The sequence below is a fragment of the Podarcis raffonei genome, chromosome 9, assembly GCF_027172205.1.
Source record: "Podarcis raffonei isolate rPodRaf1 chromosome 9, rPodRaf1.pri, whole genome shotgun sequence".
NCBI lineage: Eukaryota > Metazoa > Chordata > Lepidosauria > Squamata > Lacertidae > Podarcis > Podarcis raffonei.
Window position 1 is genome coordinate 51482539 of NC_070610.1, and position 23646 is coordinate 51506184.

Here is a 23646-nt window from a genome sequence, read left to right on the forward strand (position 1 = left end):
CAAGAGGGTTTTATTAGTTATAAATGCAGGAAATTTCCAATTTTAAAGCAGTTTTCCAGGCTATTAGGTTGCAAGGTCTTTGCTTCAGTCTATATACAAAAAACGGGAGGCGGACTTCCTGATTAAACCTTCCCGCTTCGTGCCTAATTCATAAATTTTGCAATTTTCTTGATCCAATTCTCCGTTTTTACTCACGGATACTTGATTTAGAGTCCAAATGTCATCAGGAAAAAGTCAGCGCTCTCCGGCGATGGCTGCGTGGCTTCCCTCCATGGAAATAGCGATTGGTTCGCAGCACCGCGCTGCTCACCCCACTTCACTCCAGAGCCCCCAAAAGGGGGTTCCTCGTGAGTAGGGGAGGCGCTCTTGGTGCTCTGCCGAACCCCACGTTCCCAGGCTTCTCCGCCTGGGATTTCTAGCGGGCCCCCGCCTTCGCCGCGGCGGGAAGACCCAATTTCTACAGAGCCCGTTCCTCCGGTCAGAGGAACTCCGCCATTCGTCGTTGGCGCTAACCCGGAAGTTCATCAAGCAAGTTTATCAAGCTTCCTATCCATTTCTTTATAGTACAGCCACATGACAGAAATTTGAGCTATTGAATGAAAGATACATTCAAAAGTGCAACAAGGCCCACAAATTTCTTAATGCTTCATGTGTGAGAGAAGCTGACATAATGGATTATAATAAGTATTGTTATACTACATTTTTCATGTGCTAACTGTGTATGAACAGCCAAGGCTGTGTTGCAAATGTAACCGAGAGTGAGACAGTCTGAGGCCAAGTATGTTTACTTAGAAAGTCAGTGGGGCTTTTCCCTAAAAAGTTTGTAAGCTACTCCTGAACCAGAATGGAAATATGATACAGGAATACTTCTTTGGATGTTTGGGGGTGGGGGTTGTAGTTCCCAAAATAAAACGATCCCCAGTGCTCAGCAACAGGCAAGTTTGCCTATGAATTTTGCAAACAGGTTGTATTTTTTTCCTTGATTTTTATGAAACAAACAACAAAATATAGTAGAACTCTGTGCATAGTCATTTCCAGTGATAAAACTGTCTACATTTTCTTTACTGAATGTAAGAGGTGGTTTAAATCAGCAGCGTCCTTCCTCATGACTTACATTTAATCAGATGTGCTTTAAGATTGAGATGAGAGTTGAGCTATGCTATACAGTACAATATGACTTTATGGCAACGCAATGATGCTTTCCTGACATCAAATAAGCACATGGTACAGCATGAGTGAAAGTTGACCAGCATTTTGTTGTGCATGCTGTGTGCCACCCTTGTGAGTTATTGCTCGGCAAGGAAGATAAAATTTACACCAAGTCCTCTAGGTACAAGTGATAGATTTATAGTTTCTACTCACATTTAATGTCTCTTTGGTAAGCATGGTTATATGATATGCCATATAACATGATGCCAGTCTTGGCTCTCACACTATAAACTGTCTGCCATAAAGCTAAGACTGTCTCACATCTTAATTTTCCATAAACGTATGTACCTCAAAGAGATGCTCTATACTAGAAAGCAGGATGTTTCAGTTTTTATTGTTCTCAGCAGAATGTTTCACACACATGCTTGACCTGCCCATGAGAGTTGTCTTTATAACTACTTCTGAATTTAAAAAGGAATTTGCTTCAGAACTGGAAGGAGGAGATGATAACTAGGCTCTGGTTTCCAGAAATGTTTAAATGCTAATTTCTTTCATAGAACTCTTATAATTTATTCTATATATTTCCTCCACAGTTCGAAGAGAAAAGATTTAGGACAAAGCAGATCAGTCGTCCTTTTAATTTGAAAAGAAAAATGTAATAAACTTCTTTTAAAAGTCAGATTTAGCATAAGGATCAGCATACGTGCTTATTAAAAGAAGGAATCAAGTCTCTATTCTGCCAAGACATGTTTCATCTAAACTCACCCTTTTATTGTAGATAATGTATGATAATTATAATTATATTATCCTTTCCGGATAAGAGAGTTTCCGAATGACAGAATTAGCAACCTGACATCTGTCAGGATTCACATGATTTCATTTTTACTTGCAACAAACAGTTCTTTAGGGCTTCGTGTGCAATTTTAATTACAACACCAGAAAGCAAATTAAGAAAGCCTATACTGAGCTTTATAGAATAAGCAGCACCAGTTTTATTGAGACAAATTCTGTGCAATTTAAAGCTGGAAATTACTAAGATGAAGCGATCCCTAAGAAACTTACATCACTTTCCCTAAAATGTCCATTTTTTAAATACACTGAAAAATCACGAAACACCTTAGAATGGCATGGGATGCAGTTGTGTATTAAAAAAAGAGGAAATCCAAGAATGCACAAAAAAATTTGGTTACTCACGACTTCTGGACCCTGAACCTTGTGATTACGCAAAGAACTACCCAACATAATACTGTATCATTAACACTACTTCTAACCTCATTTGCAAGAATCTTTAGAAATTCTGAAGGCTGAAAGTAAGCTTAAAACTTCTGTTCATTAGCATAAGAACTATTACTTCATTTCAATTGCTGTTTCTGTGGACTGATGTACGGGCGAGGAATGTAAAAATTAAACACTGTAAGGTGATTTATGCTTTCTACCTTTTCATTAGCTCATCATCTTCTCTAACGCTTGTTCCTTCAGTGGAAAGAAAAGGGGAACATTTGTGCTCAATATCCTGCTGCAGACTTGTTGCATCAAATGTTCAACTCAAAGTTGATCAGAATAGGAGAAAAAGGTTTCTCTCCCAAATGAAACTAGAGATTACAGGTAGCAAGGAAACTAATAACAAACACACTATGAGATACAGCTACTCCTCTATTCGGAGGACTAAGGGTAGAATTCCCTGCCTCTGACTTCCATGGCAAGTTATTTCTTGTAAATAGGCTTTCTTGTCTAAGCTATGCAGCTATTACTTTAAAAACCACTTTCAAAGCTAGTCAATGAGAAATCTAAACATGAGGCATAACTAGGGTTTTCTTTTTCTGGGATAGATGGCAGTCTGCTTTGGATACTATGTTTCCTCACAATCTTTTCAGAAGAAAGCAACCTAAGTACAATATTGGACGAAGACGGTTTATTTGGGATATCAGTTATATTGGTATTCTTAAAAAAAAACTGTTAAGCAAACAAATTAATTTTCAGCAATTTCATGCTACTTGAATAAATCATTCTAAAAAAAAACCCACAATCACCTCTTTACTAATTCCATAATATTTGATTATTCTGGAAAACTGTTTTCACTGAGCAAAATTTGGTAAGTAATTATCACTGTATACTCTCTTACTTACATGGATGTATCTATGGAAGAATGGGAAGGGTTGCTGTTTATGACATATATGAAAAATGAAAAACAGTAAGGTACATTAAAAATAATAGTTCAGCACTACATGAATAGTAAAGTATTTGCACTGCTTAGAACCCCAGTGGGTTGCAATAATTCTCCTTTTTGCTATAAGTGGTTGCCATAAATCAAGCATCATGAAGTTATCAACTAAAGTGATTCCTTTTTCCTGTAAAATGTAAAATGGAAAGGCAGGGAACTAGAGGTATAATGAGATAAAGCTTGTTAATGAAACTAGGCAATCGTCTGAAAAGCTCCTCTAAAAGGCTCTAAGAAATGGCTATTGTGGTTTTCATATACGGTGGTACCTCGGGTTAAGAACTTTATTCGTTCCGGAGGTCCGTTCTTAACCTGAAACTGTTCTTAACCTGAAGCACCACTTTAGTCGCGTGATTTCTGTTCTCATCCTGTAGCAAAGTTCTTAACCCGAGGTACTATTTCTGGGTTAGCGGAGTCTGTAACCTGAAGCGTCTATAACCAGAGGTACAACTGCAAACATACACACACATATATAGTGTTATATATAAATCTAGTGAGACAATTCCTGGGTGTTAGTCGCAGTTCTATTGGCCTCCATCACCAACTCTGAACAACATATGGTAAGGTCAATCAGTACATATATACCATATGCACACACATTAAATATAGATCTACCCACTCACTGTGATCACCAGATAAAGCCCTCTTGGTTGTGCCTTGTCCTGCAAATATTCATATTATGACCACCTGATGACAGACTTTCTTTGTGGTGGCCCCCTTATGGAATGGTCTCTCCTGGATATCTGGCAAGTACCAATAGTACAGATATTATATTCACTAGTAAAAAAACTTATCTGTTCACTCTGTCCTTCCTGGATCTTTTATATGTTATAGTCATTTTTATTGTTCCTTAGATAAGCCAGATGTAAATCTTTATACTCTAATGATGTTTAATGTGTTTTAGTGGATTATATTATTTTTTATATTATCTTGGTGACACCTGGTTTAAAGATGGATTTTACATGATTTAAATAAAGAAATATGAAATAACTATAACGAGTAGGGATTTAATAATGGTAACTCGTCTGTTACTGCTGCATTGGTCAACTTTTCATTTTGTACATCACTGTAATCCAACAGACAGCTGTTCTCTCAGAGCACATCTACATATGACTGTCTCATGTTCTCAATTCAGTGGACAACCAGAATTATGCAAAGCAGCTCTCGATAACGCACAAGTAGGATGCCATAGGGTTCTGTCCTGGGCCTGTTGTTGTTCAACGTCTTTATAAACGACTTGGATGAAGGAATTGAGGGGATGCTCATCAAATTTGCAGATGACACCAAACTGGGAAGGGTAGCTAAGTGTTTTCTTGACTGGGTCAAAATTATTATCCACTTGCACAGCAGAAATTAACACGAAACTCATGTGGAAATCATCATTTGCTATGGTCCTTGATCTTTCAGCGCAAATCACAACATGCACACATTATTTATGTAATCTGCACACAGGTTTCACATTAAGCGCTACACAGAAATGCTTTCACTATAGTTTTTGGTTCTTGTTTTTTAAATGTGTGAAGAATTACTAAACACATACCTAGGGTCCCTTGTACAATTGGCAAGGAGCTGTATAGGCGCCGTCACTCCAGAAAAAAATCACTTTACCGCAATAGCCACCTTAGGAATTACTATTTTATGTGACCCAACTACTCAACGCAGACAAGGTGAAGAGGAAGGGCAAAATAATTTGCATGTCTTTGTGCCACAGTGCATGGAGGTTGGGAAGCTTCTCGCGCATTTGATCTCGCCCTGACAGCGGAGGACACAATACCACACACATACTGTATACATCATACATGCCATAGTCTGATAGGTGATTTTTGCATGCCATCCCCGCCCCCGCCCCCCACGGCCAGTTCCACCAACTGCTAGGTATGCTTCTGATATGGATTAGAAAGACGGATCTGACCAACTGACTGCACGGCCTTGACAGCAATTTGTTCCTCAGTATATAAAATGCCATTTCACTTATGATGTTATGAGGAGGAACACAAACAAGATGGTAAAACACAATTACCGGAAATCAAACATATAGTACTAATTATTAGGATTTCACATTTTCATATGGCACTGCGTTCCTACCTCTGCTCCTGAATACTTCTGTGTTTGTTGGACAAGCTCATCCATGTGGACCTCCTCAGACACAGGCATGGCAGAAAACTGGATTTTAAATATTTCTTTACGAGTAGCTGCATCAGGAAGAGGCACGTATATGATTCTGTCAATTCGACCAGGTCGCATCAAAGCCTAAAGTGATTTAAAAAAATAAAATTATTGGATCAGAAGGAAGCTGACAAAGAAAATAACTTACAGAATTATTTTCCTCTGATTGTTACAGCAGCTTTTTGACATAGGAATTAACATCTCCATCACAAAAGTGACATAAGATATAATGCGCAAGTGGCCACTGAGTTTCCGAAATGCATAACAGGAAGCTGATTTGCACAGCGGCTTTCTAGTACACATACTGAGAGCAAAACAGACACCTATAATTTGCATTCATCTTTATGTGCCTTTTCTAATATTTGCATCAGGTATCACAGGAGGAAGTAATAATTGTAACACCTTCCACAGGGTTCCTGCTAAAAAATGCATCCCATGCCACTCTCTCCATAACATATAGGCCCAATTATTTGTTTGATTGTTAAAAATTATCTGAGCCAGTTTTCAGAGGTAAAGAAAAATGTAAACAAACACAAATTTAATTGCATACAGTATAAAACAATAAAGAATCAAATAGTACCATAAGTAAAAACAAAAGAGGCAGTCAAAATACCAAAGAGACGACCTACTGATCAACTTTAAAACTTGCCTCGGTAAATAAATGAGTTTTGACATGGTGTCACTACAAGGTGCATGTCACCGATCCTACTTAACATTACTGACGGCTGCTAGCTGGAAGTGCACAAAGCATGATGGATGTTTCCCCACTCCCGTGCAGTGACTTCTTATGAACACCACTCCTCATTGAACCAAGGCCCAGTACTAATGAACTCCCAGTGACACAAGAGTTGCTGCGACACGGTTCCTTCCTTGGAAACCCCAGACAGGTGATGCTCACAAAAGGAGGAATTGCAGCACCATCACATCCAGCATGCTTGTGTTCACAGGATACAACCATGTTGCAGTAGCTCTCTTGCTGCTGTAATAAAATGAATAGGGGGCCTTAGGGCACATACACACCATATATTTAAAATACTCTTATGCCACTCTTAAAACAGTCATGGCTTCCCATGCTGAAAGCTGATAGGAGATCCCTCCCAAAACTACTATTCCATGCACCATTAACCAACTACAGCTCCCAGGTTTTTTGGGGGGTGAAGCCAAGACTCTTGTAAGAGTAGTACAAGTGTGGTTTAAAGGTATGGTTTGAATATGACCTTAGTTGTCAAAACGATTGCAGCTTATGGGCCATCATGTATTGGACAATGCACATCTGACAATACATACAATACACATGATATCCTTTTAACTATGTTTAACCTTGTAGAACTGACCCCATGGTGATGACACAATTGTGGGTGGGTAGAATTCCAGTTGTCTGAATTCTTCCTTATTAAACTTTATAAATAATATGAAAAAATACATTTTAATTTGCTGATAAATATTGCCATCTTGTTAAAAAACAAACAAACAACCCCACATCCACAACAGCTTGCATGCAAATCCAGAATTTTAAACACATTTTCAGCTGGATGTGTTTAAGGCACAGCACGTAACCCAAGTTGTTTTTTATGTTATAGTTTTCCCTTGGGCAGTGTAGTTTGAGTTCCAGTTGACTAGAGATATTGCACGGTTGTCCTGGGCTCTCAGCCAATAAGACTTTTCCCAGCCTGATCATGTCAGTGAAAGTCACGCTGAAAAATAGTAGGAAGAAGCTTTCCTTCCTGCACAGCATTGATCAAGTTAACACCCTTCCTAGTTTCTTTAAAAAGACTTTTGTGAGTACTCTGGGGTGGAAAAAATGTATTGTGCATGCTAAGAGATGTCCTGTTATTTTTAAAACAAAAGCGCACATATTCTCAGCTAAGGAAACTATACAGCAAGTTCAGTGCAGCCGCCCAAAGGATCATCAGAGTGTTTCCTTAAAGTCTCAACAAGCTAGGAGATATAACTGCCAGCTCATTGTTCAGTCAAGTCACATTTATATCAGGATGCTGCTTTGGAATTTTTAACATTTTGGCACACATCCAGTATCCCTTTAGGTGCACGCAGTAGGCATGCACGCTTTTTAAAAAACAGCAGCAGCAATTCAACATGGCTTATGGCAAAGGCTATTACACTCTCCTGCTTCATTCTCTTAAGATTTCTGAATATAATTGTGGGGCGGGGGCAGGTTTGTGTGCATGCATTTTGTTTTGCATAGCATCTAAACTTGAAGGTGTGAACATATCAGACAACACAGCGATTCTTCAAACAGCTCTTGTTTACTCACAGGCCAGAACAGAACTGAACTGAAGGGTTCAGCCAGCCTGCTTATATAGAGCTCCACTAGAACGTAACAGTAACCACTTTCTGTAACTATCCAATCACTGAACGTCACTTTCAATCCCTTATTTGCATATGTGAACCTGAGTGAAAACTATCTACAGTATCCCCCTGCTGGCCCAGGGTGAGAACTTCAGTACATAACAGAAGGATTGGGGGGAGGGTCACTGAATAGCTTTTATTTTCCTTTTCAGGGGGGAAATTGTTATCTTTCACCCTCCTCCTTTCCCAGATACTTATAAAAGGATGTGGACGGAAGCGGCAGTGCCCACTGAGTAGAAATCAGGGTGAGCCACAGTAGGTGGAGCCTGATCTAATGAGAGGCAGAGCCAACTAATTCTAGTCTTCTCCCCGAGACTTGTTGAGGTTGGTGGGGCAGTGCCCCCCCGCAATGGACCAGCCTCTATTGAAAGAGACGGAGCATTCCAATTCCAAATCCAGTACAGTACAGATACTAACTGGAATAAAAAGAAAATCCACTTTGAAGGCTTGTTGAAAGAGTAAAGTCAATAGGTGCTGAAAAGACAAGAGAGATAAATGGCACCCGACTTAAATCTAATGGGAGGGAGTTCCAAAGACACTGCCACACCCCGATGCTGACATAGTGCAGAACAGACCTCTTGACACGATGGTATCTCCAGGATTCCCTCTCCTTTAGAAGGCAGTGATCAATTGGGTATATAAGGGATGAGATGATCTTTCAAGTATCTTTTATATTGAGCAGTACAAAATATTTATAAGAAAACATATTTTGGGCCTCCCAACTATGTTCCATATTTAGAAGCTGGTTTATTTTCTTCCAGAGAACCCAATGGGAATAGCTGAGAACTGAGTCGGCTCCTATTTTCTTGATCCCATTTTTTCGTCTGTTTAATTGCTCTGTCTCCTTGCATAGTAAGAGCCAAACAACACACCATGTTGGGGTTCCACAGTTAATATATGAAACACAATTTTGATCTGCTAATTAACAAGTGCTAATTTTAAGGAGAGCCATGACGTGATTGGCGGGGTGTGTGTGTCAGAGACTCCCATCATGATTACTTTACTTCAGTCCCCCACTCAGCTGCTATTAGTAAGAGAGGGGAAGATGCAAGAGCTGTAGCCCAGTTGTAGTGCATCTGCCCTGCATGCAGAAGGTTTCAGGTTCAATTCCCAGCATGTCTAGGTAGAGTTGAGAGCATCCCTTTTCTGAGACTCTGGAGATGTTGTTGCCAGTCAGTGTGGATAAGTATGAGCTCGATCTACCAGTGCTCTGACTCTGTATAAGGCAGCTTCCTGTGTTTCTAACAAAGGTACCGTATTTTTCACTCTATGAGACGCACCAGACCATAAGACGCACCTAGTTTTTGGAGGAGGAAAACAAGAAAAAATAATGTTCTGAATCTCAGAAGCCAGAACAGCAAGAGGGATTGCTGCGCAGCGAAAGCAGCGATCCCTCTTGCTGTTCTGGCTTCTGGGATAGCTGCGCAGCCGCATTCGCTCCATAAGACGCACACGCAGTTCCCCTTACTTTTTAGGAGGGAAAAAGTGCGTCTTATAGAGCAAAAAATACGGTATGTCTTTCGCTTCACAGTTGATGGCAGCTCCAGAATGTGTATGTGTGTGTGTGATTCACAACTCTCTCTCTCTCTCTCTCTCTCTCTCTCTCTCTCTCTCTGTGTCTGTGTGTGTGTGTGTGTGTGTGTGTGTGTGAGAGAGAGAGAGAGAGAGAGAGAGAGAGAGAGAGATTCAGATCAGGGCTATGGCATGGGAAGAACTGCCCTTTCCTCATCATATACCCCTGGGGTGGCTTTTACGTTGCAACTCCCAAACAAGTAGTTTGTATGATGAGAATGTTAGGAGATTATGACCAATACAGAGTGTTGGGAACTGACTATTTTAGACAAGAGACAGGAATAGAATTATTTTAAAGAATCAGGCTGTACAACATTTCTGTCATGTCAGCCTTGCTCAAGACCTGAAGCATTGTGCAAACTGACAAGAAAAGACTTGATGTGTTTGACAGCAGGTGTTCAGGAAGAATCTGCAGTATCAAGTGGCAGCGCTTTTGTAAGGCACAGTCAACAAAGCAGAAACATTTTACATGGCTATTACCCAAAAGTATTAATAAAAGATTGGCCGGGGGTGGGGGGAGAGAGAGAAACAGGTGGCTTGATGTTCCTAGCAAGATTTGACAACTCAGAAGGAGTGGATATTTATCTGAAATGAGTCCAAGGAAGGGCAGATTGATGAGATCAATGTAAACAAATAAACACTATGGTGGATTTATGTGCATCCAATAGTTAAATATGATTTGTTAATATTATTGCAAAGCAGGTTATCACAGTGGACCAGAAGAGTAAGGGTCACAAATCATGCACTTAGGAAAGGTCTCCAAGAGTTGGGTTTAAAGAAATAAACAAAGCTGGGGAAGAGACAAGAGTGCTACTTAAAACCCTAATGAAATTTGGCTGCAATCCTATGCACAGCTACCTAGGAGTAAGCCCCGCTGAAAACAGAAGACTTATAGATATGTCTAGGATTGTGACGTTATGTTAATGGTGTGCTACTGCTGCTTCTGCTCTCCTGTAGCGTTATTTTGAAGGAGGAATGGTGAAGCACCTCTAACATCAAATAATGGATGAGTGAGGACTTATTATTTACTGATCTGGTATTAAGCAACAGCACACACAGGCTGGTGAAGCACAGCAGATGAGCAACAACAAGCAGCCATGGGAAGGGTGAGAGCAAGAAAGAAGGTACAAATATCAAGGCACATATTAGACAGATGAGTTCTTCTTTTGCCCTTTCAGTGCCTGTTGAAGACATTCCTCTTTCAAAGAGCTATTCTAAGTGGAGATTTTTGAAATACTATTCAGTATCTGTACTGGATTTGAACTGATTATATATGTGTATGTTGTTGTTGTTTTAAATTGTGTGTTTGTGTGCGTAATTTTTTCAATTGTTTTTACAGAAGCAAATGTTTTAACAATTTTTTTAAAAATGCAATCATTCTATGTATTGTAAATGTGTATTATAAACTGCTTTGGGACAGCTCATGGGAAGAAATTCATAAATCAAATAAATAATAACATTCAAACAGAGGTGGTGGTGATGTCACTGAATCAACATGGCAAACTGGGAGCTTTCCTCCCAGCTTGCAAAAACCTTTTGAAATGGCCTGAAAATGATGACGAAACCTGCTACAAGATTTAATACTGATTTGTTATAACCCAGAGCGCTCAAGGTGCAAAGAAAATAGATATTATCAACTACTCAATCATTAATTTAGTGCACAAGGCCTGGCAGCCCAAAGTGACTCTAACAACCTGATAATGGCACCAAAAACTCCCTAGGTTGTGGAAAGAAGATCTGGTGCTTTTCAAATGTATTTTTGAACAATTTAAGAAGGAAATGTCTGCTGACGCTCAATCCATTAAAAGAAAAGGTAGAAAGCATGAAGGATTTCATTATAAAGATAGCAAAAACCACAAACAACATTCAAACAGCATGCTAATGTTTCCTTTTTGAGTCAGCTTAGGGTAGCCACCCCAACCTTAAGCCCCAGATGTTGTTTGACTACAACTGAAATCACCCTTTGAGGAGTCGATTTAACTAGAGTAGGGCAGTTTTAATCATTTTAATACAATACCAAGTGTGGAACAGTTTTAATAATTAAAAAAAAATTTTAATAGTGAATTTTATGTGTATTATTTATTCATAAAATATGCTGCTTAATACAACAAAATCCAAGTTTACATAAAAACATTCAATCAACTTGAACTGAATGTTGAAAACAACATTAAATAAAACTGACTAAAAACAAGATAAAAACACAACACAACTATATATCAGAAAAAACCCCTGAACAGTGCACATATTCCTTCTTTTAATTTCTTGATCTGTTTGTGTATTATTTAGTAATTTATACATTTCTGTGAGTATTTTTAAATTATTTTGTAGAACTTCTTTATCTAGTTTTGATATTGTTTTCAAATCCTCTTTTCTTTATATCTTTCTCAAAAGTCGCTTTTAACTTGTGCACATTCAGCTTTATATGCTTGGCATAAATAATTAAATAAATGGGTGTAGAAAGGGGATGGGTATCTGGGGGAAAACCACATTGGCACCCACCCACCATTGAACCCAATGTGTTTTGACTATTCGTGATTTTGGCTTTAGACGCAATCCCCAGAATGTAACCCCTGAATAAGCTGAGAGTCGCCTGTATAGTAATGATGCGATCCTTTACCCATTTATCTGTGAGCGGGTGGCGCTGTGGGTTAAACCACAGAGCCTAGGACTTGCCGATCAGAAGGTCGGCGGTTCGAATCCCCGCAACGGGGTGAGCTCCCATTGCTTGGTCCATGCTCCTGCCAATCTAGCAGTTCGAAAGCACGTCATAGTGCAAGTAGATAAATAGGTACCGCTACGGTGGGAAGGTAAACGGCGTTTCCATGTGCTCCTCTGGTTTGCCAGAAGCGGCTTAGTCATGCTGGCCACATGACCTGGAAGCTGTATGTCGGCTCCCTTGGACAATATAACGAGATGAGCGCCGCAACCCCAGAGTCGGCCACGACTGGACCTAATGGTCAGGGGTCCCTTTATCTTTAACTCCATTAAACTCCATTAGATTTACTTCTGAGAACATCTAAACAGGATTTCACTGTAAATTTCACTTCCCAGCCCTTGACTGCAGTTGTTGGCCAGATAACGAATCTATCCCTGACTTCTAGTAGAATTATTTTCAGTAAAGTTAAAATTAGCTGAAAGGGGGCCAGGGGAGGCACCGATTAACAGGTAATACCCTTAAAAAAGTTGTACATTTACATATGAGAGTCTTCTGGTCTCCCAGCAAAGAACCGCTAAGCCTCAGGAATGCTTTTTTTTTAAAGCAACTTTTGAGGTGGGGGTTTAAAAGAACCCCTTTAAGAAAAGATAACAATTATATGTAATGAAACCTGGAACCAGACTCTTCTGGCAATTAATCACCCAGGAGCCGTTGCAATCCTGCAGGCTGTTTCTGACAGATTCTGAGTTCTTTACAGGAATCACCAGGGATAAGATGTGCCTGGGCTGGCTTCTGACAGCGACTGCTCATATATAAAGTGCTCAAATTTTAATAATAGGGGGAAAGATACACAGACACGCAATATGCATAAGTGTGTGTGCATGATCATGCACTAAAATTGTTATCCAAACTCCAGAACAACTGTTTAACTCATATTGGGCAAGATTTTTTTTTTAAAAGAAATCTTTTCTTAGCAAAATACAGCTCTCCATCACTTAACAAAGATACTTCCTGTTTTCAAGCAGTTTGGAAGGCATGACTTCCAACCCAAATACTTAGTTTGGCAAGCTCTTACTGTGTTGATAGATGCTTTTATAACCACTTCATTCCACCTGAAGTTTCAGTACAAAAGCACAGTCCTTCCACACACCCACTTTCTCCGTCTTGGGGTGGGGCAAGGGGGGAGAAGGAAATTGAAGGAATGTTATCACAGCAGTGCAATAATAGAGGTTACCTTAACACCAGCAATATGTGGACATGTACCTTCACAAAATGACACATTTGAAGGAGAAAAATGAAATTATTTGCAGGTAAAGAATGAACAGCAGATCCTAGAGCAAATACAAGTATTCAAAGGAGGACTTGTGCGCAGCCAATGACTTTAGGCTTGTAAATTAAGATGAGTTCACTGCATACAAACCAGTCTCCTGCTCAAGCACTGCTAGAACACAGGACTGTCTCCTCACAGAAGCAGAAAACGTCTTTAATTAACACTTCTTTTTTCACAAATCCTGTTCTAATAAACACAGACACAATCAAAAACAATCACCCTTCTTTCACTGATCATCTGCATCTCTCTGATTTGCCCAATCTGAAATCAATGGGTTTGTGCCAGTAAATGAAGATGAGAATCAAAATGTGGTTTTAAAATCCCAGCTATAAACATATGACTAACTCATGTAAGTTTAAAAAACAAAACAGACAGCAGCCATTCTTGGCAATCCACTTGACTTGCTTTGTTTGGCTTCCTATGTTCTCATTCTCTCTCCCCACAACAAAGGAAGGAGAAAATATGTGATTCCTGCTTTTCTGAAGAAAACAGAGTAAACTTAGCTGACGAACACAAGGAAGAGGAGGAAATACCAAGCAGATTACAGGGAAAGGCAGGTGATTTACAAGACGGAATAGCACTACAGGACAGAACCAAAATATGCAGAGAACTGTAAAGGACCCCTGACAGTTAAGTCCAGTCGTGAATGACTCTGGGGTTGTGGCACTCATCTCGCTTTACTGGCCAAGGGAGCCGACGTTTGTCCGCAGTTTTTCCAGGTCACATGGCCAGCATGACTAAGCCACTTCTGGTGAAACCAGAGCAGCGCATGGAAATGCTATTTACCTTCCTGCCAGAGAGGTACCTATTTATCTACTTGCACTTTTTGGTGTGCTTTCGAACTGCTAGGTTGGCAGGAGCTGGGGCCAAACAACGGGAGCTCACCCTGTTGCAGGGATTTGAACTGCCGACCTTCCAATCAGCAAGCCCAAGGCTCAGTGGTTTACACCACAGCGCCACCTACCGCCCATGCAGAGAACTGTAGAAGGGGACAAACATTTGGAGTCTCACTACAGTGTGTCGCCCAGGAGAATTAGCCATCACTTGGTTACTGTTTACTCTTTGTACAGATTGGTAAAGGGGCAACCCCAAGTTCCTCTACTCCTGGTCTTCAAAAACAGTACTTTAGTTATGTCCTAACTAGATACTCCTGGTCTTCAAAAACAGTACTTAATTATGTCCTAACTAGATGCATCCATCAAAAGGGTAAACATTCAGGGTTTTGGCCCTAAAGTGGCTGTGGGAGAAAGAGAGCCGAATGATTTGGCATAGACTAGGCACAGCCAATGCATACTTGGACTACACATTGCTGTGTTGTTGGACTACAGCTTCCCTTATCCTTGATCATGCTACCTGACGATGATAGAAATTGTAATCCAAAAACATCTGGAGTCAACCATATGTTGCCTATCTCTGCATACACTCTTAAATCAAATTCCTTTTATGTTCAGCAACCAGACTAAATTCCAGAGAGACTTAATTTCCGCAATCCAACACATACATAACACACCACAGGGATTATTATTAAATGTGCTTGTACCTAGGCAGGGTAATCAGGGAACTCCTGTCACATCTCCAAATGACTTGAAGTGGCACGTTTTTACAAGTCAACAGGGCCACTACTTGGGGGTAGCTAAGTCTTAAAAAAGACCCAGTTCTAACACTCATTTTCATTCTGTAACGTTATTCTTCTGGGAATGGTACTAACACAGGAGCTGCATGTCAACTGTTCCCTTCATCGCTGAATGATTCCAACAATGCTTTGCATGAGAATTGTCAATAAAACTACCTTGTGAATTGATCATAAGGTACACAGGGATAACATCATTTATAACTGGAAAGCCAAACATTGGGATGGGAACTGGCAGCCTTAAGACAAAGCTGTCCTCCAAAGGGGTTGGTCACTTGGACTCACAGTTGTTCAGCACAAAAGTGAAAGTAGAATGTGAAAGTAGAGCAACTTTGGTGGAATCTTGTCTACCACTTTTTACCTGCTTGTAAAAGTGGCTCTCTGACAAAACTGGACACTTACAGAAGTCCCAACAAGTGTGTAAAACAGACACAGTTACCAGATTCCTGAAATACTTTTGGACAGGTGAGAATAGAAATGCTTTTAAATAGCGACTTCATCTCTTTCAGAGTATTGTTTGTGAAGGATAAAAACTTTTCAAATGGAAGCCTTTAACATTACTGAGGTCCAATCCAGACAGTACATTTTTTGTTCATGAGAACATTCTCACTGTCCCTGGGTATGTACTCCCATGGACAAATGTGATGAATAGACACAAGAATCAGAGACAAAGTCAGCAAGTTTTTCTAGTTGCCAGGATCAGAGTGGTTACTGCTAATCACTCTGTTCACATACCTGTGCTTGTCTACATTAGTTGGTGTTTTGGGACAATGAGAACTGTTTGCACGGCAAACAGCTGTGAAAGCCCTGAGATTTCTTCCAAGTCCCAAAATTATTTTCAAAGGCTATTTTGCACATGTGGGGAAATATTCCTACTTCAGGAAAAATGTGACTTTAAAATGTAGTTTGTATACATTGACTCCACTGACATTATAAGTTTTACAAATTAAAAGTATTAATAACAAAGGTCATCAAGACCTAAAATAAATGGAAGAGGAAGGAAATCCATGAATTCCCACAGAAACAATTACTACTAGATCAGTGCTACCAAAAATCTTCCCACAATAGCAATACATCTGCAGAACAGAAACCTCCTCTGATTCTGATATCTGCTCTGGGCACAGCTGTGTGCAATTCTGCATAACAGCTCAAGAATTTCACAATTCAGCTGGTTTCATAATTTTTGCAAGATTTACTATCCCACTTGACAGCCATGGGATTCTCTGCGAGTAGAGATATTCCCAAGACGAAAACATTGGAACAAACACCCAAACGCTGCTTTTTGTCCTGCTCGCCTTCCTCCCTGCGCATACCAACTCCCTGTGCACAATTCCAGCCTGTCATTGGCCACACAGTACGTCATATTCCACAGTACGTGGAAGTCTTGGTGACATCAATTCAATCATATACTCAGGCCAAGCGGAACTGCTGACACTACAGCTGTGCATAATTATGGGGTTCTGCCTTGCAAATAAATCTGGACTTTGCTTATTGTCCTTACTCTGTTTGGCAAAAGAGAAAAATTAGATCTAAACATGCATAGCGCTCTCCAGCATGCCTACACCTTTAGGGTTCCCCTATTTTCAAAATGATCTGAACTGCTTCAAAAGAGATGACAAATTTTTAATTGCATGGTCCAGAAGAAAAGAAAAACAACTTGCTCCATGTGAAAGAGTTGGTTAGCATATGGTAATTATTCACAGCATTCCCCTTACACACACTCGCTCACTAACACCACAACCTTGTTTCATCTGCAGCTGTGGAATTTCTTTTTCTTTTTCTTTTTCTCTTTGCCTAAAGAGAACTCTTCCCTCCACTTCATAAGCCATAAATCTGTTGAAACAGACCACTTGGGGAAAATCTGCATTCCAGACAAAAGGGAAAGAGGTATGATTGGAAAAGGGATTGGTGAGCGTATTTACAGCTCACTCTGTAGGGCTATTAACCAAATCTTTAATGGCAATCACAAAACATACTATAAAACAAAGTTAACACCACTATTCCAAGTGTATACCTACTATGCAACCGTATATTTTAACCTGCACAAGGAGAGAAGCATGAGAAATCATACACTACACAAAATATAAAGTATGCAATTTACAACCATTAAAATCAATGAGTGTTTTGGAGTAGACTCCAAGCAGGATGTGGCTTGCATCCAAATTGTAATAAAGTCATTGTTATGATACTAGGCACTTTGTAACTTCCATCCACAAAGACCAGAGCACTTCCAAAAGCATCAATTAAACCTCCTCTAAATAGCTGCACTTTTTTATGCAGACGGAGATGTAAGATGGCTTAAAATGTGATCCTAAGCAGCATATAACGGAAGTTCGACTGAAATCAATAGGGCATTCAGTGAGATAATGACTATGATCCAGAAAGCATGTTGCATGCTACACAAAGGCTTCTGCTAATGGCCACTGCTGACAAAGTAATCCAGATTACTGTGTGCTTCTCTGGCCCACAGCCAATGCCTTTAGGATCAGGGCAGTAGTAATGATTTACTTGAGAATTTACACTGTGTGATGGCTTCAGGCTGAATACATTCAAGATGAAAATTTGTTTTGATACACGGTGGCCCATTGTTTGTTGTTGTTAATAGCATTATCATTGTTATTATCAATAGCTTATACAAGAAATGACTTTTTATAAGGGTCTAAAAATATGTCTCTTATTAACATTCAAATCAATATATACCAACACTCACAGCACTTAGGAGATAATTATCCACTTCCATTTCTTTCAGTTATACAACCTGATCTGACGAAGTGGCAACAAAATGTTAGGCGGAATTAAAGAACATTTTAATGAGGGTGAAAGAGGAGAGCGCAAAATATGGTCTGAAGCTCAACATCAAAAAAACTAAGATCTTGGCCACTGGTCCCATCACCTCCTGGCAAATAGAAGGGGAAGAAATGGAGGCAGTGAGAGATTTTACTTTCTTGGGCTCCATGATCACTGCAGATGGTGACAGCAGTCCCGAAATTAAAAGACACCTGCTTCTTGGGAGAAAAGCAATGACAAACCTAGACAACATCTTAAAAAGCAGAGACATCACCTTGCTGACAAAGGTCCGTATAGTTAAAGCTATGGTTTTCCCAGGATTGATGTATGGAAGTGAGGGCTGGACCATAAAGAAGGCTGGTCGCCGAAGAATTGATGCTTTTGAATTATGGTGCTGGAGGAGACTCTTGAGAGTCCCATGGACTGCAAGAAGATCAAACCTATCCATTCTGAAGGAAATCAGCCCTGAGTGCTCACTGGAAGGACAGATCGTGAAGCTGAGGCTCCAATACTTTGGCCACCTCATGAGAAGAGAAGACTCCCTGGAAAAGACCCTGATGTTGGGAAAGATGGAGGGCACAAGGAGAAGGGGACAGCAGAGGATGAGATGGTTGGACAGTGTTGTCGAAGCTACGAACATGAGTTTGACCAAGCTGCAGGAGGCAGTAGAAGACAGGCGTGTCTGGCGTGCTCTGGTCCATGGGGTCATGAAGAGTCGGACATGACTAAACAACAACAACAACATTTTAATAACATTTGTCCCATTTTTGTTTTTGCTCTAAATCTGACTGGCAATAAAAATATGCAAAACTTAGTTTTCTGCCACTTCCTAACTTCTAAAATTAACAAAAAGTACAATATTTAGCTGTTGTTTTTTTTAAAAAGAGAGAGTTCGCATAATTCATTTCTGGAATTGTTTCCCAAATTTATAGTTTATTTCATTAAATTTCAATAAAATAGGTTTAAGAGGTAATAAATACAGCAAAAGCATTTAATCTCTAAGCATGAATTTAAACAGTAACTGTGGCCCCACATACTGTTAATGTGAAGTAACTTAAAAGCAAATCCACAGGAATTATTGTCAAACAATGGCATGATTATCAAAGCAAGTAATTTTACATTAATTGCAAGTTGTAGAAGGCAAAACATGTGCAATTTATTCTGCCGCTCTTCCAAAATAGTTTTCATTCAGGAATGCCAAATAAATGGACTTAAAACACAGCACGTGACTATACAATTACATAGGCTCTTTATAGGTGCCAAGTATGTTGCATCACACCTATACTGAAATCCCCAAAGGCTCCTGTCTTGAAGGAATTAACTGGCCTGTTAATCTAAAGAAAATCTTTTACATGAATCCAGGAGCTGCATTAAAAAACAAAACGAAACAAAAAACTCTAGGAGTACAAATCATGGAATTTAAAATCAATATTATTTTTAATACTACCTTTTCATTTCAATTCCAAAAGCATATCCAGACATTCAAAATAAAGGTGAGGAATAAATTTTAAATCTTTGACCAAACAAGATGTGATAGCAGAACTGCCAAAATCATGTCAAAAGGGAGAACACAAGTACATAGGAAGTTGTCTCACATGAAGTTAGACCATTGGTCCATTAGCACAGAATTTTTCACAGCAAACCTCCTGACCTAGTGCACTCCAGATTTTTTGAGCAACTTCCACCAACTGCAGCCTGCATGACTGGATTGTGGGAGCTGTCAAGGATTATGAGAGATGTAGCCCAAAACATCAGGAGGACACCAGTTTAGGAGTCCACACTGCCTGAAAGTAACTTTCTAGGGCTTCATATAAGGAGTCTTTCTTATTTCTATGCTAGGAACTGAAACTGACTACACATCTTGTACAAACTGCTAAGCAGACCCACCCTACAAAAGCAACTATCGCAAAGAGGCAGATGTTGACCTACTACTAACACTTTTCTGAGGGGGACTGATTGCCTCCTCCCTCCTCCCATTTAAATGTGATTCTTGGCTAATAGAGCTTTTATTCTGCAGTGGAACTAATGCCTACACAATCTTCCAAATAAAGTTTAACCTGCCTTCCTGCAACTAGAGCTAAAGAGTGATTAATAAATGCATTCACAGTCAGAAAGTTAAACCCTATCCTAAACAAACAGAAATGGGAAGTTCATGTGGAAGATGAATTGACAGAACAATGCATATCCTTTTCTATTTCTTTTATAAGCACCTTATTTAGTCCCTCAAGGCAAGCTGCCCAGCCTTTCTTATTGTCTGAACATGTTACCGTGAACACTTCAGTATCTTCCATATATAACACAATGAGAGGTTGTCCTTGGCTAGTCTAACACAATTTTAGAAGCAGAGACTGGGCTACAAGCCAAACACTTAAGGCAGTATCCTGAACACATTAAAGCTATTCCCACTGCTGCTTGAAAACAGCAGTTTTAGATATGAAAAACTTTCAGAAAAATATCTACACACTGTTTCTCCTTCAGACCAGTAAGGCTGAATACCTTCCTGCGCTGGAAATTAAGTGTAGCACAGACCATTCCAAAGGAATGGCAAGCGTCCAAAGTGAAGGTATAAACATTCTCCCCTAGAGTTTATTGGAGAACAGTGATGGAGAGTAGGCTAATTTGGTCAGTGTAAAATTATTGGGTCACTGGCAAAGGATGGAAATGGGAAGCTGTTTAGGAAGCAGTGCTCAATACAGAAGAACAAAAGTAGTATGGTTTGATGTGGTGTGATCTAAAAGCAAAAACCTTGGCGAAGAAGTTGGGGGGTGGCCCCTCATTTTGTCACCCTAGTAGAATTTGTTCCTTAAGATAACAGAAAAATGATACACACCCCTTAAAACTCCAGTCAACTTAAGCTTCTGAACATTTCCACATCACCTACATCATGTTTGATCAAATTCATCTCATTGCCTTCTGCACCAACATTTGTTATTTTTTTTGTACTTTTACAACAATAAACACTACAAATCCCATGGTGCAATGTGTCATGAAATACAGAATATCCATGTTCAATAAGCATAATATGCAATATCTTTATTTATTCTTCTATTAATATTCATAATAATTACAGTGATACCACGGTTTTCAAACGTCTCCGTTGATGAACATTTCGGAATTCGAACGCCGCAAACCTGGAAGTAAATGCTTTGGTTTTCGAACATGCCTCAGGAATAGAACAAGAAACACAGCTTCCATATTGAGATTTCCATTTTGAGGATTCCGTTTTGAGTTTTCGGTTTTCGAACGTTTGGAATGGTCTTCCGGAACGGATTACGTTCGAAAACCGAGGTACCACTATATTACATTTATAGCCCACTTTGATCTTCAAGGAGCTCAAGGTGGCATATATGGTTCTCCCTCTACCTATTCAAGGGACGCGGGTGGCACTGTGGGTTAAACCAGGGCCTAGGACTAGCCAATCAGAAGGTCGGCGGTTCGAATCCCCACAACAGGGTGAGCTCCCGTTGTTCGGTCCCTGCTCCTGCCAACCCAGCAGTTCAAAAGCACGTCAAAGTGCAAGTAGATAAAATAGGTACCGCTCCAGCAGGAAGGTAAACGGCGTTTCTGTGCGCTGCTCTGGTTCACCAGAAGTGGCTTAGTCATGCTGGCCACATGACCCGGAAGCTGTACGCCGGCTCCCTTGGCCAATAAAGCGAGATGAGCCCTGCAACCCCAGAGTTGGTCACGACTGGACCTAATGGTCAGGGGTCCCTTTACCTTTTTTACCTCCCTATTCAGTCCTAACACCTTGTGAGGTTAGGTGAAGAGGCAGTGACCGGCCACCCAGTGAGCTTCATGGGGGGATTTGAACCCTGATCTCCCAGAGTTCTGATACAGATTTTAACATTCCAGAGAAAACAAACTTCATGTTTCCAGTTCTGACAGTGGGTGCTTGGTCCAGGGAAATTTAACCTGTAAAATTTATTTACACTATTTAAGAGACGCCTTTCAGGAACCCTTGGGTGGCTTTAAAATAGGATTAGACAAGTTCATAGAAAATAAGGCTACCTCCACTATTGGATATTGTATGCTTCTGAACACCAGTTGCTCTGGAGCAGGCTTCCTCAACCTCGGCCCTCCATATGTTTTTGGCCTACAACTCCCAAGATCCCTAGCTAGTAGGACCAGTGGTCAGGGATGATGGGAATTGTAGTCTCAAAACATCTGGAGGGCTGAGGTTGAGGAAGCCTGCTCTGGAGCATAAGTGCAGAGAGCGCTGCTGCACTCAGGTTCTGCTTAGGAGCTTCCCAGAGGCATATCGCTGGCCACTGAGAGAACAAGACAATGGGCTAGATAGGCCTTTGGCTTGATCCAGGAGCGATCTCCTTATGTTATTATAGGAAAAGCAGTAGCAATCAGCAAAGCACAGCCATGACTCCACCAACTGAGTCACAGCTGCATACTGGGACAGAGAAGGGGAGGGGATGAGGCATTTTCACCATGACAGCAGGAGCACTGGATTGGCACTGCCAGCACATTTGCCCCCCTCCATCCCATGCGTTATGTAGCAGCGGCTCAGCCAGGAGGAGGTCAGGTGAGTGGTGCAGCCTCATTGCACCGCCTAATATGGAGGAAAAGCAATAGCTCTGCAACTGAATGGTTCCATATAATCTAAGCCAACAAAACAAATAGAAAACACAGAGATACACTACAGATGTACAAGGAAATGATCATTAGCAGGAAAAATTGCACTCTGGAAGGAAATATTTAAACTTCTATTTCTTAAAATTTCGGAGAGCCAGTGTGGTGTAGTGGTTAGGAGTGGTGGACTCGTAATCTGGGGAACCGGGTTCGCGTCTCCGCTCCTCCACATGCAGCTGCTGGGTGACCTTGGGCCAGTCACACTTCTTTGAAGTCTCTCAGCCTCACTCACCTCACAGAGTGTTTGTTGTGGGGGAGGAAGGGAAAGGAGAATGTTAGCCGCTTTGAGACTCCTTCAGGTAGTGATAAAGCGGGATATCAAATGCAAACTCTTCTTCTTCTAACAGATTTTCCTGACATATATGGACCCAGAAATAGAGTAGATTTCCCATGCCAAATTTTGGACGGTTGGGATGAATCGTTCTGATTCTTAAAAGAACACAATGTTCAAGCTTTATAATGGTAGGAGGCTGCTTTGACCCTCCACCTTAACTATAGAGGTGCTCCCATTCCTGTATAATTTTAATTTGAATAGCTTAAATCCTTAAGGCACTTATACGATAGCAGAGTTTATAAAGAAATCTAATCCAATGAAATGCATGCAGTTTGACACACAAAACTTTGAGACTTTAGTATTCATTTCCAGGGGGAAACTTAACCCTCATTTGTATTTAACTCTTTAACGTGATGTACAGGGGTTAACACAGTTCATTACTTTTCCTGGTAACTTTGGAAGAATGTCAACATCCAGCTACCTTTGCATAAGCATCAAAGCCCAAAAAAGTTAGCTGAGGGGAAGAGATAGTGGGTGTGGATTAACAATGGTGAGTCATATGAACACCCCAAGCAAAAAAGTGTTGAGCCTTTGATGAGGTATGTGAAGAATGAGCCACAAAGTAGAACATTTCTCTGTGGCCAGCATCCTAAGAGGTGGAAAGGACATGCACTCATTTTTGCATTATGCTAATGAAAAATAGCACGCAAAAGTAAACATCAAGTTCCCTTATAAGCTACAACCCAATGCATGCTTTCTTGACAGAAAGTTCTAGCTAACTTTCAGGACTAAACATGCATTGTACTGAAAATGATCTACAAGCTCATAAGCCTGGGCATTAAACATAAAGTTCCCT

At 40.3% G+C, this 23646-nt stretch overlaps 1 protein-coding gene across 4 annotated transcripts in view; it reads right to left on the minus strand.

The window, feature by feature from the left end:
- SPATA5 (spermatogenesis associated 5) overlaps positions 1 to 23646 on the minus strand; it is a 145257-nt gene that overhangs the window by 24956 nt on the left and 96655 nt on the right. For all 4 annotated transcript variants that reach the window (XM_053403465.1, XM_053403466.1, XM_053403464.1 and 1 more), the window contains exon 15: positions 5453 to 5617. In XM_053403465.1, the coding sequence (XP_053259440.1) occupies positions 5453 to 5617 (165 nt within the window). The remainder of the gene's footprint in view (positions 1 to 5452; positions 5618 to 23646) is intronic.